General features: G+C 40.3%; 1 protein-coding gene across 1 annotated transcript; it reads right to left on the bottom strand.

The window, feature by feature from the left end:
* Positions 1-430: 430 nt before the first annotated feature.
* On the bottom strand, positions 431-16,758 carry si:ch211-106h4.4 (MAM and LDL-receptor class A domain-containing protein 1). The gene is made up of 40 exons (XM_035169588.2): positions 16,581-16,758; positions 16,138-16,269; positions 15,511-15,644; positions 15,224-15,395; positions 14,530-14,649; positions 14,196-14,350; positions 14,000-14,095; positions 13,490-13,580; positions 13,283-13,402; positions 12,513-12,615; positions 12,265-12,415; positions 11,934-12,153; positions 11,294-11,414; positions 10,706-10,835; positions 10,539-10,617; positions 10,285-10,440; positions 10,027-10,152; positions 9,686-9,901; positions 9,480-9,599; positions 9,051-9,212; positions 8,833-8,924; positions 8,174-8,341; positions 7,707-7,871; positions 7,477-7,585; positions 6,653-6,775; positions 6,389-6,488; positions 6,074-6,233; positions 5,426-5,540; positions 5,140-5,283; positions 4,812-4,999; positions 4,352-4,517; positions 3,596-3,814; positions 3,210-3,388; positions 2,235-2,472; positions 1,897-2,056; positions 1,698-1,812; positions 1,345-1,465; positions 866-962; positions 755-797; positions 431-676 (listed from the first exon to the last, which is right to left on the bottom strand). Exons 1-40 carry the CDS (start codon positions 16,756-16,758, stop codon positions 575-577), a joined length of 5,586 nt encoding a protein of 1,861 aa, XP_035025479.2. The 3' UTR covers positions 431-574.
* Positions 16,759-16,766: the final 8 nt, after the last annotated feature.

Here is a 16,766-nt window from a genome sequence, read left to right as displayed (position 1 = left end):
GTTTTGCTTGTTTAACATGAAACAATCACAATCCAAATAAGTTGTATAGTGTAGTTTTTTAAGGTCTGTTCAGCAGGTCCAGTAACATTCTTATGTTTTCCGCAGGTGGTAGAAGTATGTATGTTGCACAATGTTGGAAATTAAAGTGCACCCATCCTTAAATTACCTTGTAATTTCAGCTCTGTCACAACACGTTGGGCAGAACAGACGTGACACAATCTCTTTACAATGTTCAGTATCTTCGGGCAAACAACACAACAAGATTTTTTGAGCATTCATGTTTCCACTTGCTCTACAGCAAAGATAACATGAGCAATTTAAGACAAGTTATCACAAGACGTTGCATTTCGAACAAATTATATATGTTTTTTCAAATTATTCCTCATTGAGTTGTTTATGATTGGCTGTATTTGCAAATATTGAAAACTACTCCAGTTGAACAGTCGTTTATTTTGCTCAGCACAATACCATGTGATGGTTTCATCTTGTACATAGTTTTAGTGGAATTAGAAGTTCACAGGAATAATTGACATACTTTATGGTGGATTTGTTCTATTATAATTATGAATCTGGTCTAAGTGTCAGATGAGCCCACACAGGTGTCGGTTAAGTTCGGCGACATATTGTACAGCCTGTTCTCAAAGGAAAGGTCCGATTCAGTTCCATGTTGTGTGCCCTGAAAAGAAAAAAACATCTTTTATCATCTGAGTTGCGTCAAGACAAGATGCTTTGCTCTCAGACACTGTGCACTTACACCTGTTTTGCAGTCAAAGAAGTCCAACACTGAGTTCTGGTTCCTGAGACACACAAACAGAAAAGTCAGCCAACAACACACATGAGTATTCCTCATTATTGATGTATTTACATTGTGCAGCGTCTCTTGTTCAGCCTGAAGAGGAAGACGGTGATGACAACTCCAGCCAACAGAGTCAGACCCACTGCGAGGCCTAAGGACAACATATCTGCAGACGAAGAAACATCACAAGAGGTCAGCATTTCACATCAGCACATTCCCTGCATGTATTTCTGTGAACAATGCAGTTACCTCTTGGAATAAGGCTTTAAATTCACTTCAATTTAAGAATTGTTTCAAGGATTGCCAATAATTTTCCAATTTCTAAAAAATCCAATAGAACCTAATTTATTCTACCAACAAGTGAATTGCTGATGGGTTAAAAGCACATTTGTCACAAATACTTTATGCAAGTACTTTTTGAGAGAAGGACATTTCTGGGTTTTTATTTTATCAAATTATAAGGTAAATGCATCTCGATATACACTCATTGCATCTGAGTTAATATGAAAGATGCTCAGTCGAAGTAGTTGAGGAGGAGTTCCAGTTACCATAGTGTTCATCAGGAGGGTCGATGGGGGGGTCTGTGTAACAGCTGCCAGGGAAGATGGTGATGTCATCGAGAGCGACGTCCCCACCTTTATTCTCCCCCCTCTGATACACAAACACGAACTGTGACATAAAATACAAAGTTAGTCAAAATCGGGACATATTCTGCATATTCCTCAGAGAATTCTGAAGAGAATAAGTAATTTTACTGGTTAATCTGTTCAGTTTTCCTGTGCTTCATGATCAGATGACACATTTTGCTCTTGACCAAACATCAGCTGTATTTTTAAAGTTTATTTTTACAAACTTATGACTGAATTATCTCTGATGAAAACCACCATAATCCAATAGTTACCCAGAATGCATCTTCATGTTTAATAGGCACTTGAGCCATCTGCCACTTATCTCCCTTGTTTCCCGACTCAATCCACTTCAGATTTCCTTCTTCACTGCCACCTGATTGCATTTTTCTACGGGACAGGACAACACTCATTTAATTTCGAAGTTAATAAGACATTAATGTTTCTCCACTTTCGACATGAACAGTTAGTTACCTGTCATTTATGAAAACTCTGAGAGTCCCAACATGGCTGCCATACATGTGGTACCAGAAGATGAGACAGTGCCCTCTAATGGACGGCTGGAACACATCACTGATCAGGAAGGACCTGTCTCCCCACTCTCCCACTAAGCTGTCCACATACAGATAATAACCTGTGGGAAACAGTTAGGAAAGACAGGATCAGCTCTTATATTCTTTTTGCAGACATTGCCAATATCACTTCGAACAATAATGTGCAGATGGTCTAACCTGCATTCGGATTACAGCCCAGTCAGACTTTGTGTTTTATAGTTACCTAGAATAAGATGTGTATACTATGTAAATTATCACCATGTGTTGAGTTGGTGGTGTGATCCAAACTGGGTCCGGTGTTCGGGTTTGGAGAGTCCCCCCTACCGCGGAGCCAGTTCCCCTGGTCAACGTCTCCACCCAGGTTGCTCCAGCTGCACATGTTGATCTCAAAGTCACAGAATCCATGAGGAGGACACTGAGCCTCCGTCAGATGTACGTCATCAAAAGCCATGTCTCCCTCCTGAGTGGAGCCTGACTTTACACCTTCCACCACAATCTGAAACACAGCGTGTGATGATGGAAACTGCTGGATAAACTATATATGAGACAAGTTTTAGACGTCATCTCAGTCTTATTAGATAACATTGTGGTTTCATTTTTCAGACTCCATCAGTTTATTGTATATCGTATGATTTGTCAACAATTAGATTTGAGATAAAAAAGTATTTGATTTTAACTTTCTCATCCAATTAAGTGGTAAATGTCTGTAAAGGCCCAAATGTCAGTGCAGAGAACCAATCCACTTTAAAATACTTTTTAGAGAAGAAGTATCTCAGTAATTCAGGTGACCTGACACATTTGGTGGAAGAGGTACTCAGATCTTTGACTTAAGTTAAATTACAAATACTTTGTTGAAACTAACAGGGCCCAAGTTAAACTTTAGTTAAAAAAAAAAGCTAAACTACTTACATGTAGGCAAAATGGTCCATTGCCAGAGTTATATTATTACTGTGGATTCAATTATATGTCTAAATATAATTTTGGTAGTTTTATTTATAGCACAACAATGCATAGTATATGAGCTTAATCTGTAAAGTCAATAGCAACTAGAGCTGCCAAGTAATTATAGTGAGGGGCAATATTTATTGGAAATAGTCAAGTAAGGTACTAAGGTAAATTTACTAAAATGCAGAACCTTAGTAAGTGTAGTTAGTGACCTCTCACCAGTGTCTATCTCTTTCCCACAGTGACTGTGTGTCACCAGCCTGTTGTGGGCGGGTCTTTGTGACTCACCCTGTAAGGCTGACCACGAGGCAGAAGTGAAGCCTGAGCGAACCTCCACAGCCAGCCCTGGTCTCCTGTCTGAGAGAAAATCAGAGCTTCCTTCCCGTCTTCACTCTGCTGGTAAACATTCAGCGTCCCCACGCCTTTTCCATACATGTGGAACCACAGCTGCACACAAGCTCCTTTTCCTGAACGGCCATAGGAAGGAAAACCTTATTAAATGTCATTTCATCAGAGATATTACACTGAATATCAACATCAGCTCAATATCGTCACTGTTCATCTTTTACCTCTGTAAAAATTTAGAATGCTTCGATGTCAAGTTATTAGTGTTTTCTTAAAGAGAAAAATAGAATTGCCAAGCAGATCTGTCCGGTCATTGTGGCGACTCTGACCTGCAGGGTACAGGGGTGAAGACATTGCAGCTTTCTGGTCGGTGCTGTCGGCAGCAGACGAGGGTAGGTAGTAGTAGTGGCCTGTGGGCGTGTTGGTGGTGTGGTCGGTGTCTGGTCCTGTGTTGGGGTTGGTAGTGGAGCCCGAGTCTCTGACCCAATCAAAGTCATCAGTGGTCTTCTGCTGCCAGTTACAGCTCCCCTCCTCAAAGTCACACAAATCTACAAGATAACAATAATAATAATAATATATAAATAATAATATTTTGGAATGCATTATAAAACTAGAAATACGGCTCTGCAATTGTATGCCTCTGTCAGCCAGTGCAGTTTCAATCTACATACATTTCTTTCAAGACACATATGAGGTCAACGTGACCTTTGACCTTTAAAATCTAATCAGTTCATCTTTGAGTCCAAGTGACAACTGGTCAACATTTTAAGAAATTCCCTGATGTTTTGTAAAGCTGCCGTAACCTCGACCTTTTTTACAACTCAAATCTAATCAGTTAATCTGCGAGTCTAACTGAACATTCAAGTAAATGTTTGTATTTTATTGACCATTTTTTTATTGAAAGACCCATTAACTTTAGTAATGGATCCACACATTTTTTTCCACTTTCTTTACATTTAAAGATGGTGTGTTTTTGACATTTTCAAGGATTTCTCAGGGAAAAATTCACAGATATCGATGAAAAAAACAAACCCTAATAAATCCACATATTAAAAAGTAGTGTTCTGCAGCTTTAGCCCAATTACCAGAGGCAGGACACGGTCCACTGATGAGGGAGATGTCATCAATGGCGATATCTCCCGCCTCTCCTCCAACTGTAGCCTCCAGAATAACTTGGTGGACTTTCTGCAGCATCACATGGGTCTGCACCAGCAGCCACTCATCCCCTTGATTTCTCGATTTCTGCCACACCTACAGGAAAGACGGAGGGTGATTCACTTACAATGAGGATGTGGGGAGGGTTTTGCAACACCGCACTATGCAAACTGTGCAACTTGCACCCCATATACCATGGATTTATGTTATTTTGCAATCAGAATTTCACAATTATGTGAAAAGTATGATAACGGAGAGAAAATGCTGTGGAAGCAAATATTTCTCAATCAGCTTCAGAGCAAAAATCCTCCCATATTTTTCACGCAGCGACTTTGATTTAAAAAATAACAACACAAAGTAAGAAAACTATTATTTTTATTTATGTTTTACCAGTTTTTTCTTCAAGGGATCAGCTGAGTGTAGAAACATCTTCAAAGATCCCACAGTAGCTCCAAACATGTGGTACCAAAATGTGAGACAGTATCCCCTTTCTCCAGCAGGTGGCAGCAGTGCAGACTTCATCTGAGCCATGTTCCCCTTCACACTTGGTGTTGAACTCTTAATATAAAGGTATTTCCCTGATAAGGAACACAGAAGACTTTAAATCATCCGTAGGTGTGAGTGTGAATGACAAAGTCAGTGAGGATCTTTTGATCCTGCTTGTAATACTGTATGTTTTCAGAAATAGCTTGTAAATATATTTTGTAATGGTTGTGACCTTTGCCAGTAGTGTGGTCTCCTGCAGGTCCCGTGTTGGGGGTTTCGGTGGGACCAGATGTGCTGAGCCAGTCAAGCTCACCCTCAGCCCCCTGCACCCAAAGACACAGGCCATCTTCAAAAGGGCAGCTGTATGCAGACAGAGCTGAGGAGGGAAAACACAATATTAAATAATAAGCCGTTAGTTGTCCATTTAAACATGGTAGAGATATGGATGTAGAATCACATAACACCCAATACCACGACTACATATTCTAAATAAACTCACATGTTGAAATCATATTTACCTGGTGGTTGGTAGGATTTTTCACAGTTTAAAAAAGAGATGTCATCCACAGCAAAAATACAACCTCCAGTGGCTGTGGCCTCCTGAGTGACTGTGTTCATACCACTGAACAAAACCTGAAAATAGACAGGTTCAACAAAGATGCAATGTGTGGGCATAATTGTAAAATACACAACTGACACTATTTTGGTTTACTAAATTGAAAGTTGCTTGTTGTTGGCCTCATATACCAGGTAATGACAGATGCATATGAGAAGTACTGCACATTTGGGTACCTTTGCATACATATTTAGAAGACTAGTACATACAAATAAATATGTGGTAATATAATTGCACATGATTGTTTTTTTGTACACCACATTCAGATCCATTACGTTTTTCAAAAATAATTTGCACAACTATTTATTAGATCGCATGCATTAAAAATATGAAGATGGGTGGTTTATTTGAGACAAAAACCCAATTAAATACTTTTAAGGTTTTGGGATTCTACGGATTCATGTAAAATCTCCCTAAATAAGATTTTCATCTGGGAAGAGACCTGGCGACAGGATTTGTTATTTCTTTCTGCACTCGTTTATTCGGGTTAATTAAACTGCACATTTCCGTGTCCCCTGCATAAAGATTCAAAGACAAAATGAGCATACACCTTATAAGGCTGCTGTTGCAGGCCGAGAAGCAGAGTCTCTGCAGTCCAATGGGAGACGGTGTTGTGACTACGTGACCACAGGATTGCTTCACTCCCCTCAGCTTGCTGCATAAGCACTCTGAGTGACCCAGCACTCACAGCACTGATGTGGAAGTGAAACCTGGGTTGAGGAAAGAAGGAAGGAAGGAGGGGAGAGTGTTGGAATGGGAAGACAGTTGAGTGGCAGAGAGATGGGGGAGGTGTGGAGCATTGAGCAATTCATACGACTTGGAATCAAAAACAAATGTGACGATCAATGCCGCGGTTGTCACTCACAGAATCTGGCAGTAGTGGGATGACAGGGGGAGTGAGGGACTCTGGAGCCGGGACTCGCTCTGTGTGGACCCCTGACTGAAATTCACTCTCATGTAGAAGCCTGAGAAAACAAGGGAGAACATCCTGAATCAACAACATTTACTCCTATTGATTCAATTGCTGTACTGGGATCAGTTCAGAGCTTCGGCACGTTATCAATTGATTTATCTTCCTGTGGATCCATAAAATCAACCAATGAATCAGTAACTTATCCACTAAGGTCACCTGTGTCTGTGGTATGATCAGTGGGCGGCTCGGTGTAGTTGCTGGCTTTCTGTCTCTGCCACGTGCTCTGTCCTTCACTGGAGTCAGACCATTTGCATTGATCCCTCTCAAATGAGCATGGACCTGCATTGACATTAAAAAAGCATGAGTAATACTGCTGGGAAAAGAGGGGTGGAGAACAGTGGTTCATGATTCACTGTTTATTTTCTTTATATAATTTGCTTTTGTGACACTTTTTGCTTTGATCATAAATTATGAAAGAACTTGGTCATGTTGTCCGGCAGGCTGATGTCTCAATGACACAAAGTCAATGACACAATTTCCACAAGTTGTATCAGCATGCAGGAAAATATTATTTACGTCTCTCTTTCAAGGATCATATTTCAACAAAAGCCAACACTACTTTTGCCTTTATAAGAATTTCTGTATTAATTAGCATGGGTTTTTTAGTTATGGCCTTTGGGATTGTTTGTGCCTTTTTAAGAATTTCCCTCCAAACCCCTGCTATGTCAGCTGTCTCCACATGGAGGCTTTTAACACTGTGAGATTTAGCTAATCATTTGCTGCTTTTACAACTTACATGCACCAAATCTTGCTCAAATGTTAAGAAGTTTTGTTCTTTAATGACCAGTGACATATAAAAATAAAATTATTATTATTATTTTTACCCCAAAACTCCATTTGTCTTTTTCCCTCAGTTGAAAAGAATGAGAAAGTCACCACACTGCTCTATTTGCCATCTAGTAGCCGACTAATGACCACTTGTCAAATTTACTGCAGGTTTCTCCGGCCTGTTAAAGATCCATGCAAAATGCAGCTCTCACCACAGCCGTCCTCGTCCTCCCCCTGGGGACAGTCTAGATGATAATCACACAGTAAGGTGGCCGGAATACAAACTTTTCCAGCTGACCTCCAACAGAAAAATGTATTATCCTGCAGCACCAAAGACAGGAAACACAAATCATGATGTATTTTCATGTAATATTACAGGACTTGTTGTGTGGAACATTTGAAAGCTTCAGAGAATGGACTGTAGATGTGTCAAGTTGTTTACCGGACAGGGGTTGATTGGTGCCGTTGAGGTAGGTGGGGGGGAGGTGGGTGACGTGTCAGGGAGCTCGTTGTTGTCAGGGTCAAATTCACACTCTTTGGAAAAAGATACGTCATCCAGTGCAACCTTCCCTCTGCGACCATCACCATGCTCATATCTGAAGACGATCTGAGATATAAAATCAAATATTCTCAAATTCTTTCTATTATTCCTACTATGAAACGTCATTGATAAAGAAAACAAGAGCCATGGTACAGTCAAGGCCAAGTATTGCGCAGTTAACTATCAGTACAGTGCATTAATCTACTTTATCTGAGGGCCTGCACAGTCTGATTGTTCTACACGTTTTAAAAAACTTTTAAAACTAATTGCTGCAACTTTTATTTCTTGCTCATGGGACAGGATCAACAATCTGCGAACACGGTTAGAAATGAGCATTCAGCTGTCAATCTAATTGTGTCCTCGCTGACCTTGCTGCTGGCTGATGAGGAGAACGTGACCTCTGCTCTCTGCCAGCTGTAGCTCTGTGAGTTTTCCCTGAGCCATAACAGGCTGTCGTCTCTACCGGACCCTCGTGTCCTGGACTGGGCTGTCAGTGTGGCTGTAGAATTGTCCAGGCTGAAGTAGAAGAACCTCATCTACATAGAAAAGGTAAGTATTGCAACAAACAGTGAGAGGAACATAGAAAAGAAGGTGAGATAAGCATGAGATAGATAATAAAAGCTCATAAAATATTCACACATATGCAGCAAGGTGTTACTGATATAGTATCAGACACTTTCAAACGTTTTTGGAGCTGTGCTTGGTTAGTACAGGAGAAAATGTGTGTTGACGGACATTCAATACACAAATCTAACATACTTTAAAGCAGTTAAACAAGGCCTGGACATTCTCTAAAGTTCCAAAACCTTTCTCCTTTATGATATGAATAGTTTATGAAGAATTATTTAGATTTTTTTATTTAACTAATCATGGTGGGGTTTTTTTCTGCTTTTCTGTTTTTGTTTCCTGGTTACACTCACCAATAATGAGAAATGAATTAAGATGACCTGTGAGGACCCTTTGAAAAACAAGATGGCTCATCTCAAGGGCGTAACCAATCCATTTGATCGACATACGGTAAACTCACAGTACAGTTCGAGATGGGTAGTAAAGTTTTGGAGAGAATCTCTGATGTCTGTCCCTTCTTCTTGAGGGAAGTCCCAGGTATCACATAGTGGCCTGTATAATAACAATAAAATGGAAACCATAAGTATAGATTTATTGATAACAGAATGATTAAATATTGTATATTAACCATGCACTGAGTCAAGACCCCTTTGCCAGGAGTCTCAGGAAGTGTAATACCTGCAGCAGAGTTGTGGGTGTGATCCCTGTGAGGCCCATGGACGGGCCAGGCTTCCTGTCCTTTCCGAAGCAGCCACTCATCTCCAGGTGTGTCCACGTCACTCTCTGCCCAGGAGCACAAGCCCTGTTCGAAGCTGCAGCGCTCCATCAAACCTTGTTCTACTACATCATTTTGTATCATCATATAAAGGGGGAGTGAAAGGAAGACAATTACCACAACTATAAACTGGTACTCAAGAACATTCACCAGTGAACACATTTGACTGTACATACGGAATCATATCCAAATTTTACAAGTCAAGAATGGCACAAAAGATATTTACAGCACATCTACGGTATATACTGTATATACTATAATGTACAAGCACTATATATGAATTCTCTGTAAGAGTGCTCAATCTACCATTCACTATCATGATGATATCTCACCACAGTTGCTCTCATCGGACCGGTCCCCACAGTCATCGCTGAAGTCACACACTTGGTTGTTGTCAACACACACACTGTTGTTGCAGGGAAACTTGCTCTCTGGACACACGGGCTGGGGCTCTGAGAAGAAAAACAATATTGAATGATTGTAAAATCAGCATAAGAAAGTGCTAGCTGAAAATAAATTAAAAAAGTTGTAAATTTACCAGGCAGGGTGCAGTTTGTGAAGTGTATGTCATCAATGGCAATGTGTCCGGGCTTGTTGAAGGTTCTGGAGGCTTGAAACAGGATGGTGAAGTCCTGAGGAATTCTACCAACCGTCACCTCCCCACGTTGCCACAGATTTCCATGGCTGCCTGATAACCACCACAGCGTAGTGGACCTGGGGCCCTCCAGCAGTGACACATTCAGCTGTTCTATATCTGAAACAGGGTACAGAATACAAGACTGCATGCGCAAATACAAAAGGTGACTCAAATATGAAGAGGACATGCATAAAAAACAGTTTGAATGGCTGCACACGTACGTGTGCATCTGCCAAACATACCCTCTCCAAAAAGGTTGTAGTAGAAGTGGAGCGTGCAGGTGGCACCGGCCTGTTTCATGGTGGGACTCTGCAGGGCAGCAGGGCTTATCTGTTCACCTCTGTCCGACTCCACCGCCATGTACCAACCTGGAAGGAATATTTTGTTTTGGGTGAAAGCAACTGATTTAACAGTATAATCAAGTTGTTAATTGGAATATAAGAAGTATAAACCCAAGTCAGAGTAAAACAAATTTAGGTTGGGTTAGAGTGTGGTCCTACCCAGTTCAGTGCCCAGTGTGTTGTCCACAGCTGGTCCAATGTTTCGTGTAGCGTTCCTTCCTCTCACCCACTGAAACTGGCCCATGCTGGTGTCCACCCAATCGCATGTGCCATTTTCAAATGAGCAACCCACAAATCCCCAACTCGTTTCATTCGCTACATTAAAAAGAAGAGTTACATTTATAATAATCATCTATTCAAATATCATTGCACATATTTCAGTAAATAACTACAGGAATAAACAGAATCAGTACCTTGACAAGGCCCTGATGTTAAAGTGATGTCGTCAATGGCAATGAATCCTCTATTGTGAGCCTCTGCTTCAATCCACAGCTGAGTGTGATGTTGTTCAGGGAGTCGGTGAATAACATTGATAAAATAACTGTTCTCTTTATTATTTTACTGCTGTATGTGTGAGTACCTGGAAAGGCTTCGTATTCTCTACAGATTGGGAAAACCTGCTCCATCTGCGGCCACTGCTGTTACTACGGAACATCAGGTCCTCCTCTGATGGCCCGGATCGCTTGTACACCTGCAGTGTCCCTGAGTCACTGACAGACAACAGACATATTTCACATGTGAAAGCTGCTTTAGTTATGTCCGTTTAACTAAAATAAACCTATTGTTTACTTCCCAAAACTCAACAAACAAAATATTTTTTGCCCCTGATCCTTGGAGAAGTTCAACTTCTATTAATACTGCAAAAAGCACAGCCCTGAACATTTCTCTTTAATTCTTCTGACCTAAGACATTTTTTGCTGTCATTGGGTTGAAACAATTATTTTAAATATTAAGTCTTGTCTCAAGACTGAACTCTGCCACAGAATATTCGTACTCTTGCACAAAGTGGAGCAGATGATTCATGTCTAAATGGCATTTGTCCACACTTCCTCAGGAAGTCCATGAGGAAACTAAACAGAGTAAACAGGATGAAGTGCATCCTCTGCATTGTCACATACTGTAGGATGTGAGAATGGTGGTGGATCTGGGATGTTTTGTTTTTGCTTACCTGTTTTCCATATAGTACCACAAGGTGAGACAGGTAGTTTCCTTCAGTTGGATCCACTCTGACACTACCTGGGCGCGACTGCTGTGGTTTAGGTGAAGTGATGAGCTCAACAAAAACCAACCTACACATAAAAGAAAACAAACACACCTTCTTGCAGTACTAGATTATTGTATTTTAATTGGTCTATAAGTTAAATATTTGATGATGGATCAACTCGTGTCTCATTTTTAGTACAAACTATCAATGCCTCTTCTGTTTAAACTATTGAAGCGGAAGTTTGAAAAAAATACGTCAATACATTTCTCGGTAACAAGTTTCTGCTCGACAAAGGACGTAACAAAACTTTACTTGAGAAAGGAGGAGGTAATTACAGTAAAAGGAAATAAGTCAGCGCTAAAAAAAAAAGTGGTTAATGAGTAACAGACTGTGACTATGAGCAGACTGTGACTATGAGCAGCTGATAATGTTGATCATTGCAAGATTGGAACTTGCACTTAAATAAACTTACAAACGTAATCTCAAAATGAATGAAAAATAACAAAATCACCTCCTAGATTTTAAATAAAAGCATTTTTTTTCTCACTGCGGTGATAAAGATACATAATACCGCGGTTTGGCGGTAGTACATCTGAGGTCATACCCTCTGGGGTCTGAATGGTGTGGTCTGTCGGTGGACCATGGAAGCCCCCATTGGCCATCACCCAATCATGTCCATCTTCTTTAGGGATGTTGATCCAGCTGCACTGCCCGGACTCAAAGTCACAGCTGCCTGGAGGATTGCAGGCTCCATCTCTCACAGAAATATCATCTAGTTTTGCCACAGAGTCAGTGTCTGGCAGTCGGACAGCCCTAAACCCCACCTGGTGAGGTACATGGACTGTTTTAGGTGGCATCTTACAGGAATGATAAATACAGATAGCAGTTTGTTCATGGTTTGATTGTCAGGGAGCAAAAAGGTAAACACAGCATACACGTTTTTTCCCCGGGGAGGACACGGTGACTTCTGCCACCTCCCAGCCTGTAGAGGGCTCTCCAGACCGTTGCCAAAGGGCATTACTCTGCTGCCCGCTGTGCAGCACATGGACAGCCAGGCTGTTGGAGGAACCAGTGGGTAACCAGTACCTGAAGACATACAGTCAATGTGCAAACATATTAAAATCTGATCATCAGATGACAAGTGTGATGTGCGAAATGTGTGCTGCGACAGCAAAAGACTTACCAGAAGCGCATACACATCTCTGTAGCTGAAGTGAACTCTAGTGTGAGCAGCTGAGCCACTTCAGTTTGTGTGGCATTTGTTTCCATCACAGTCACATAGAAACCTACCAAAGTGTGACAGTCATGCTTCATCTCTGAGGTTAGCATTGTGTTGCGCTAAATGCAAATATCATAAAGATAAACAGGCTGATCTTTAGTACATATATCTTTACTGTGTTCACCATTTTAATGAGGGTGTTGCTCTAAACATAAAAGTACAGCTGAGGCTGATGGGAATGTCTTTAGATTTCCAGGTATATGGTCATAAACCAAAATACTGGGAAAAATAAATGTTTTATCTCATGGTGAAAAACCAGATGATCACCAAAGTCAGGAAGATTCGAACTCTGGAAACAATGAGTATTCGGTGTGGACCAAAGTGGTGATGAGCGATGTCACTAGCAGTGTTAACTTTTGATTAAAAGCTTTCAGCGTACACTACATACTCTAAAAGAGCGATTCCCAACCAAGTGCTTGTGACACTTAGAAGTGAAGCAACATCAGTATGTCACAAAGTCATGAGTTGATAGAACATTCAAAGACTAATCGCTGATTTACCATATATTGCAACATGACCCTTGTTATTGTGGAGTCACAGGTTACCAGGTTGGGAACCACTGCTCAACACAATTCATTAAAGCCTCCATCTTGTTGTGGTGAGACTGTGATTGCTCTACTCTTTCAGTCACAGATTTGCAGTGTGTTGCTTGGTGCCACAGTTTTTCCGCTCACCATTTTCAGTTCCATAGGTGTGATCCACATGATGTTGTGTTCCCCTTTTGCGACCCCATTGACCTCTATGATTGACATCGTTCTCAAAGCCACACAAGTTGGATTCAAACCCACACATTTCTAGAATTTAAAGGAAAAGTTAAATAAGTTTTAGGTATATTGTCACTTCCTGTTAACATCAGACAGTGCTGGGTCTGCGTTACACACTCTGATTAGTGCAGGCCCCCTCCCTCACTGTGACGTCGTCAACAGCGATGAAGCCTCGGCTGTTTGTGTTTCTATGGCCAGAAAACACCATCTGTGGACAAAGGATATTTTGTGACTGTGTGAATACTGTATTTATGTTAGCATCAATTTTTTTATTCTAAACTAATAGGATGCAAATAATAAAGTACATGAAATCAAATAAAAATTGACGCCGATAATAGCATATTGAATATATTTGGCACAGTACAGTGTATTACTAAACACACAAGAAATTGCAGAGCAGAGAGGCCGAAATGACAGTGTCCATACAAGAGAATAGTAAAGTGATGTGCTTCATAAAAATACTGTCACAGTTGATTTAAAAACAAATATAAGGGTTCCTTATATGTATACAAATAGAAATACAGACAGAAATACATTTATCAGATTTGGAAAATAAAAATATCAATATCACAAGCCTTAAAAACAAATCAGTGTTTGGTCAGGCTGTGCAAACTGGATCAAATATACCTGTGTTGTGTCGTTCTTGCTGATGGTTACTTGTGCATTCAACCACTCTGGATTCTGGGTCCCTCTGCGAGTCCAGACTAACAGCTCAGAGGATTTCTAGAAAAAACAAGTTATTGTCATTGTAGTTCCCTGGTAAAGATGCTGCAAGCAAAACCTGCTACAGAAGGTTTGCTGAAGAACTAACTGGGCTACATACAGTTCGAACGAGCAGATCCAGGGTGGACACAGAAGGTCCAAGCATGTAATACCAGAAACCAACACAGATATGTGATGAAGGACTGATGAGAGGAAGAGACAGGGCCGCTCTCTCTCCATTCTTGGAACTGGATCCATTCAACAGCAAAAAGGAACCTTGATAAACAAAGAAAACAAATAGAGGTTTTCCCAATGACATGTAAATAATTCTATATGCCATTCTGAATTCTGTGTCTAACTATGTTCATGAATGTATACAGTGGTTAGAAAGAGGTCTGATGGTCACTACAGCCTCACCGTGGCTGCACATTTGTGACTGTCAATTTTTTTTGTACCTTGATTATTTCCAACAGTATGATCATACTGAGGTCCATCCCACGGTTGTGCCACTTGAAGTCCACTACTGACAGTCCAGTTAAATTCATCACTGTCCTCTTGGACCCAATTACACAGACCTGTTATCAAAGAGCATTTTGAAATCTTAGAATATGGTATTTGTTATATAGGTAATAGGACAACTCCTGAATATTCAGCATACAAATACTTTATATCTGGACACAAGACAAATTCTAATATTTATGGATGTAATTCAGTTTTAAGTCAGTAATGGTGTCTACATTATGCTTCTGTAGTAAAAAAGCTCACTGCTTCTGTTCGTGGAGTTACTGAGTCTTAGCTGAATTAATTATGATGCTTTAAAATGTTGATCTTGACAGTTGTATAAATTACGCAACTGTACATTTATAATACTTCAAACACATAGATGGTCACAAAACAAAACAGTGGTTTAGTATGAGCCTTTAAATCGATTAAATATCTGGAAAGTCGAACATCGCAGTCAGTTATTTGATTATTTAAAATAATTTACAAGGGAGCCATTTACAGTAATCATGCCTGCAATTGATTGATTAACGTCAACAGGTTGGTGGAGGTTTCATTTTGTGATTGTACTCAAGCATTTTAGGGAGAGCAAAATACATTTTTTGACTTATCACACACTTTACTGAAACTCGAATTTCCCAGCATCACCTTGTTCAAAGGTGCAGTCCATGGGAGAGGCAGGAGCAGTGGTGGTAACGGTGGCAGGGGCCGAGGTGGTGGTAGGGATCATGTCATCACAGGACTTGTCCCTGATGATGTGGACATCGTCCAGGGAAAAGCTTCCTCCCAGTGTGTTGTTACAACTGGCTTGTAAAATAATCTGTGATAAATGTTGAAGGTGATTTAAAGATTGCTCTTATTTCTAATTCATAGCGACAGTATTTTCTCAAGTGATGACCTCAGTGTAGATCATCAAATTATAAATGTTACTCTACCTGGTGAGGCTCTGATGCATTGTAATCCACCCTGTCCAGGATCCACGTTCCATTCATGTATCCATTTGTATTCCACACGGGGCGCATTCCTGCACTCTCATTCACAAACACTGTCAGTGTAATCTTTGAAGGACCTGGATGATGCAATGGGACATAAATATATGTCATTGATAATTTGTGAAGGACAATTAGATCTGAATGCACCAAATGAGAAAAGCCCTTTCAATGGTAAAACCCCATGCTGTCTTTTTCATCTTTTTTTATTCCATTTTTGTGTGTATATATCCTGTACTATGTGATGTATATACTGTACATGTCTGAATAATTTAACTGCAAATAGGAGAATAATCATCATGTTCAAATTCTATTGAAGCTATGTAGTGTTTACATTGAGTAAAATACTCTTTATCATCAATCTTATTATGTGTTTTAAGATTTTAGTAATATATTTCATACATTATTATCATCATGGCACACAGTATAATATCATTATTTCATATAATCACTCTGAATTGGTTGATACTGTCATAATCTACATTTTATATTCTATGCAGTTGTGATATCTTGACCAGGACCCAAAATAGCTTCATTTTAAAAGGTAGAGATAAGACTGTAGATTTTACTCACTATTTGATGACCACCCATCTGAGAAGTGCCAGAGCTCCAGGCAAGCTCGGTCCACAGCTGCCATCGACTCGCTCTCCAGTCGAGCAATTTCTTGTAATTCCGAATCAGAGAACAGGAAGAACGCAAAGTGGCCTATAGAGAGAAAAAAAAGACATAATATGCAGGTGAGTTGTTTTCAAAAAGTGACCTGTGCATGCACAGAGATGCATAATTACAAATTCCAATAATGGCTGCATTAAAAATAAAAAGAATACCTCCGTGAATAAAAAGGAGAATCTCAGTTAAGATTATCCACTGATATATATGCCAGTCTTCGAAGTTAAAGTATGTGGTGTCCCACTTTTGTCTCAAGCAGAGGATCCTTGTTGTGCTACCAATTCTTTTAAACTGAAAAACACAACTCTGAATATGGCGCTGGTTGTTGTGCGTATGTGGTGACTCACCAAAAGAAGAATGTGTGGTGTGGTCCATCACTGGCTTCAGACTACTTTCACTTTTGCCCGAGAGCCAGTCCCAGTCCACTCCGAACTCTGTCGGAGGGCTGTTCACCCAACCACACAAGTCCATCTCAAAGTCACAAAAACCTGAAAGGAATAAGAGATGCACAGACACGCACAGCATGCAGCCAT

This window comes from Hippoglossus stenolepis, chromosome 11, assembly GCF_022539355.2.
Source record: "Hippoglossus stenolepis isolate QCI-W04-F060 chromosome 11, HSTE1.2, whole genome shotgun sequence".
NCBI lineage: Eukaryota > Metazoa > Chordata > Actinopteri > Pleuronectiformes > Pleuronectidae > Hippoglossus > Hippoglossus stenolepis.
Note: the sequence above shows the minus strand (reverse complement) of the source record. Positions and strands in the feature narration are given on the sequence as shown.

Coding starts and splice junctions, on each gene's coding strand:
- si:ch211-106h4.4 (XM_035169588.2), bottom strand. CDS start 16,758: ATGCTGTGCGTGTCTGTGCATCTCTTATTCCTTTCAGGTTTTTGTGAC. Junction 7,872..8,173: donor CCTCATCAGCCAGCAGCAAG/GTCAGCGAGGAC, acceptor TTTATATCTCAG/ATCGTCTTCAGATATGAGCA. Junction 3,389..3,595: donor TTCACCCCTGTACCCTGCAG/GTCAGAGTCGCC, acceptor ATGGCCGTTCAG/GAAAAGGAGCTTGTGTGCAG.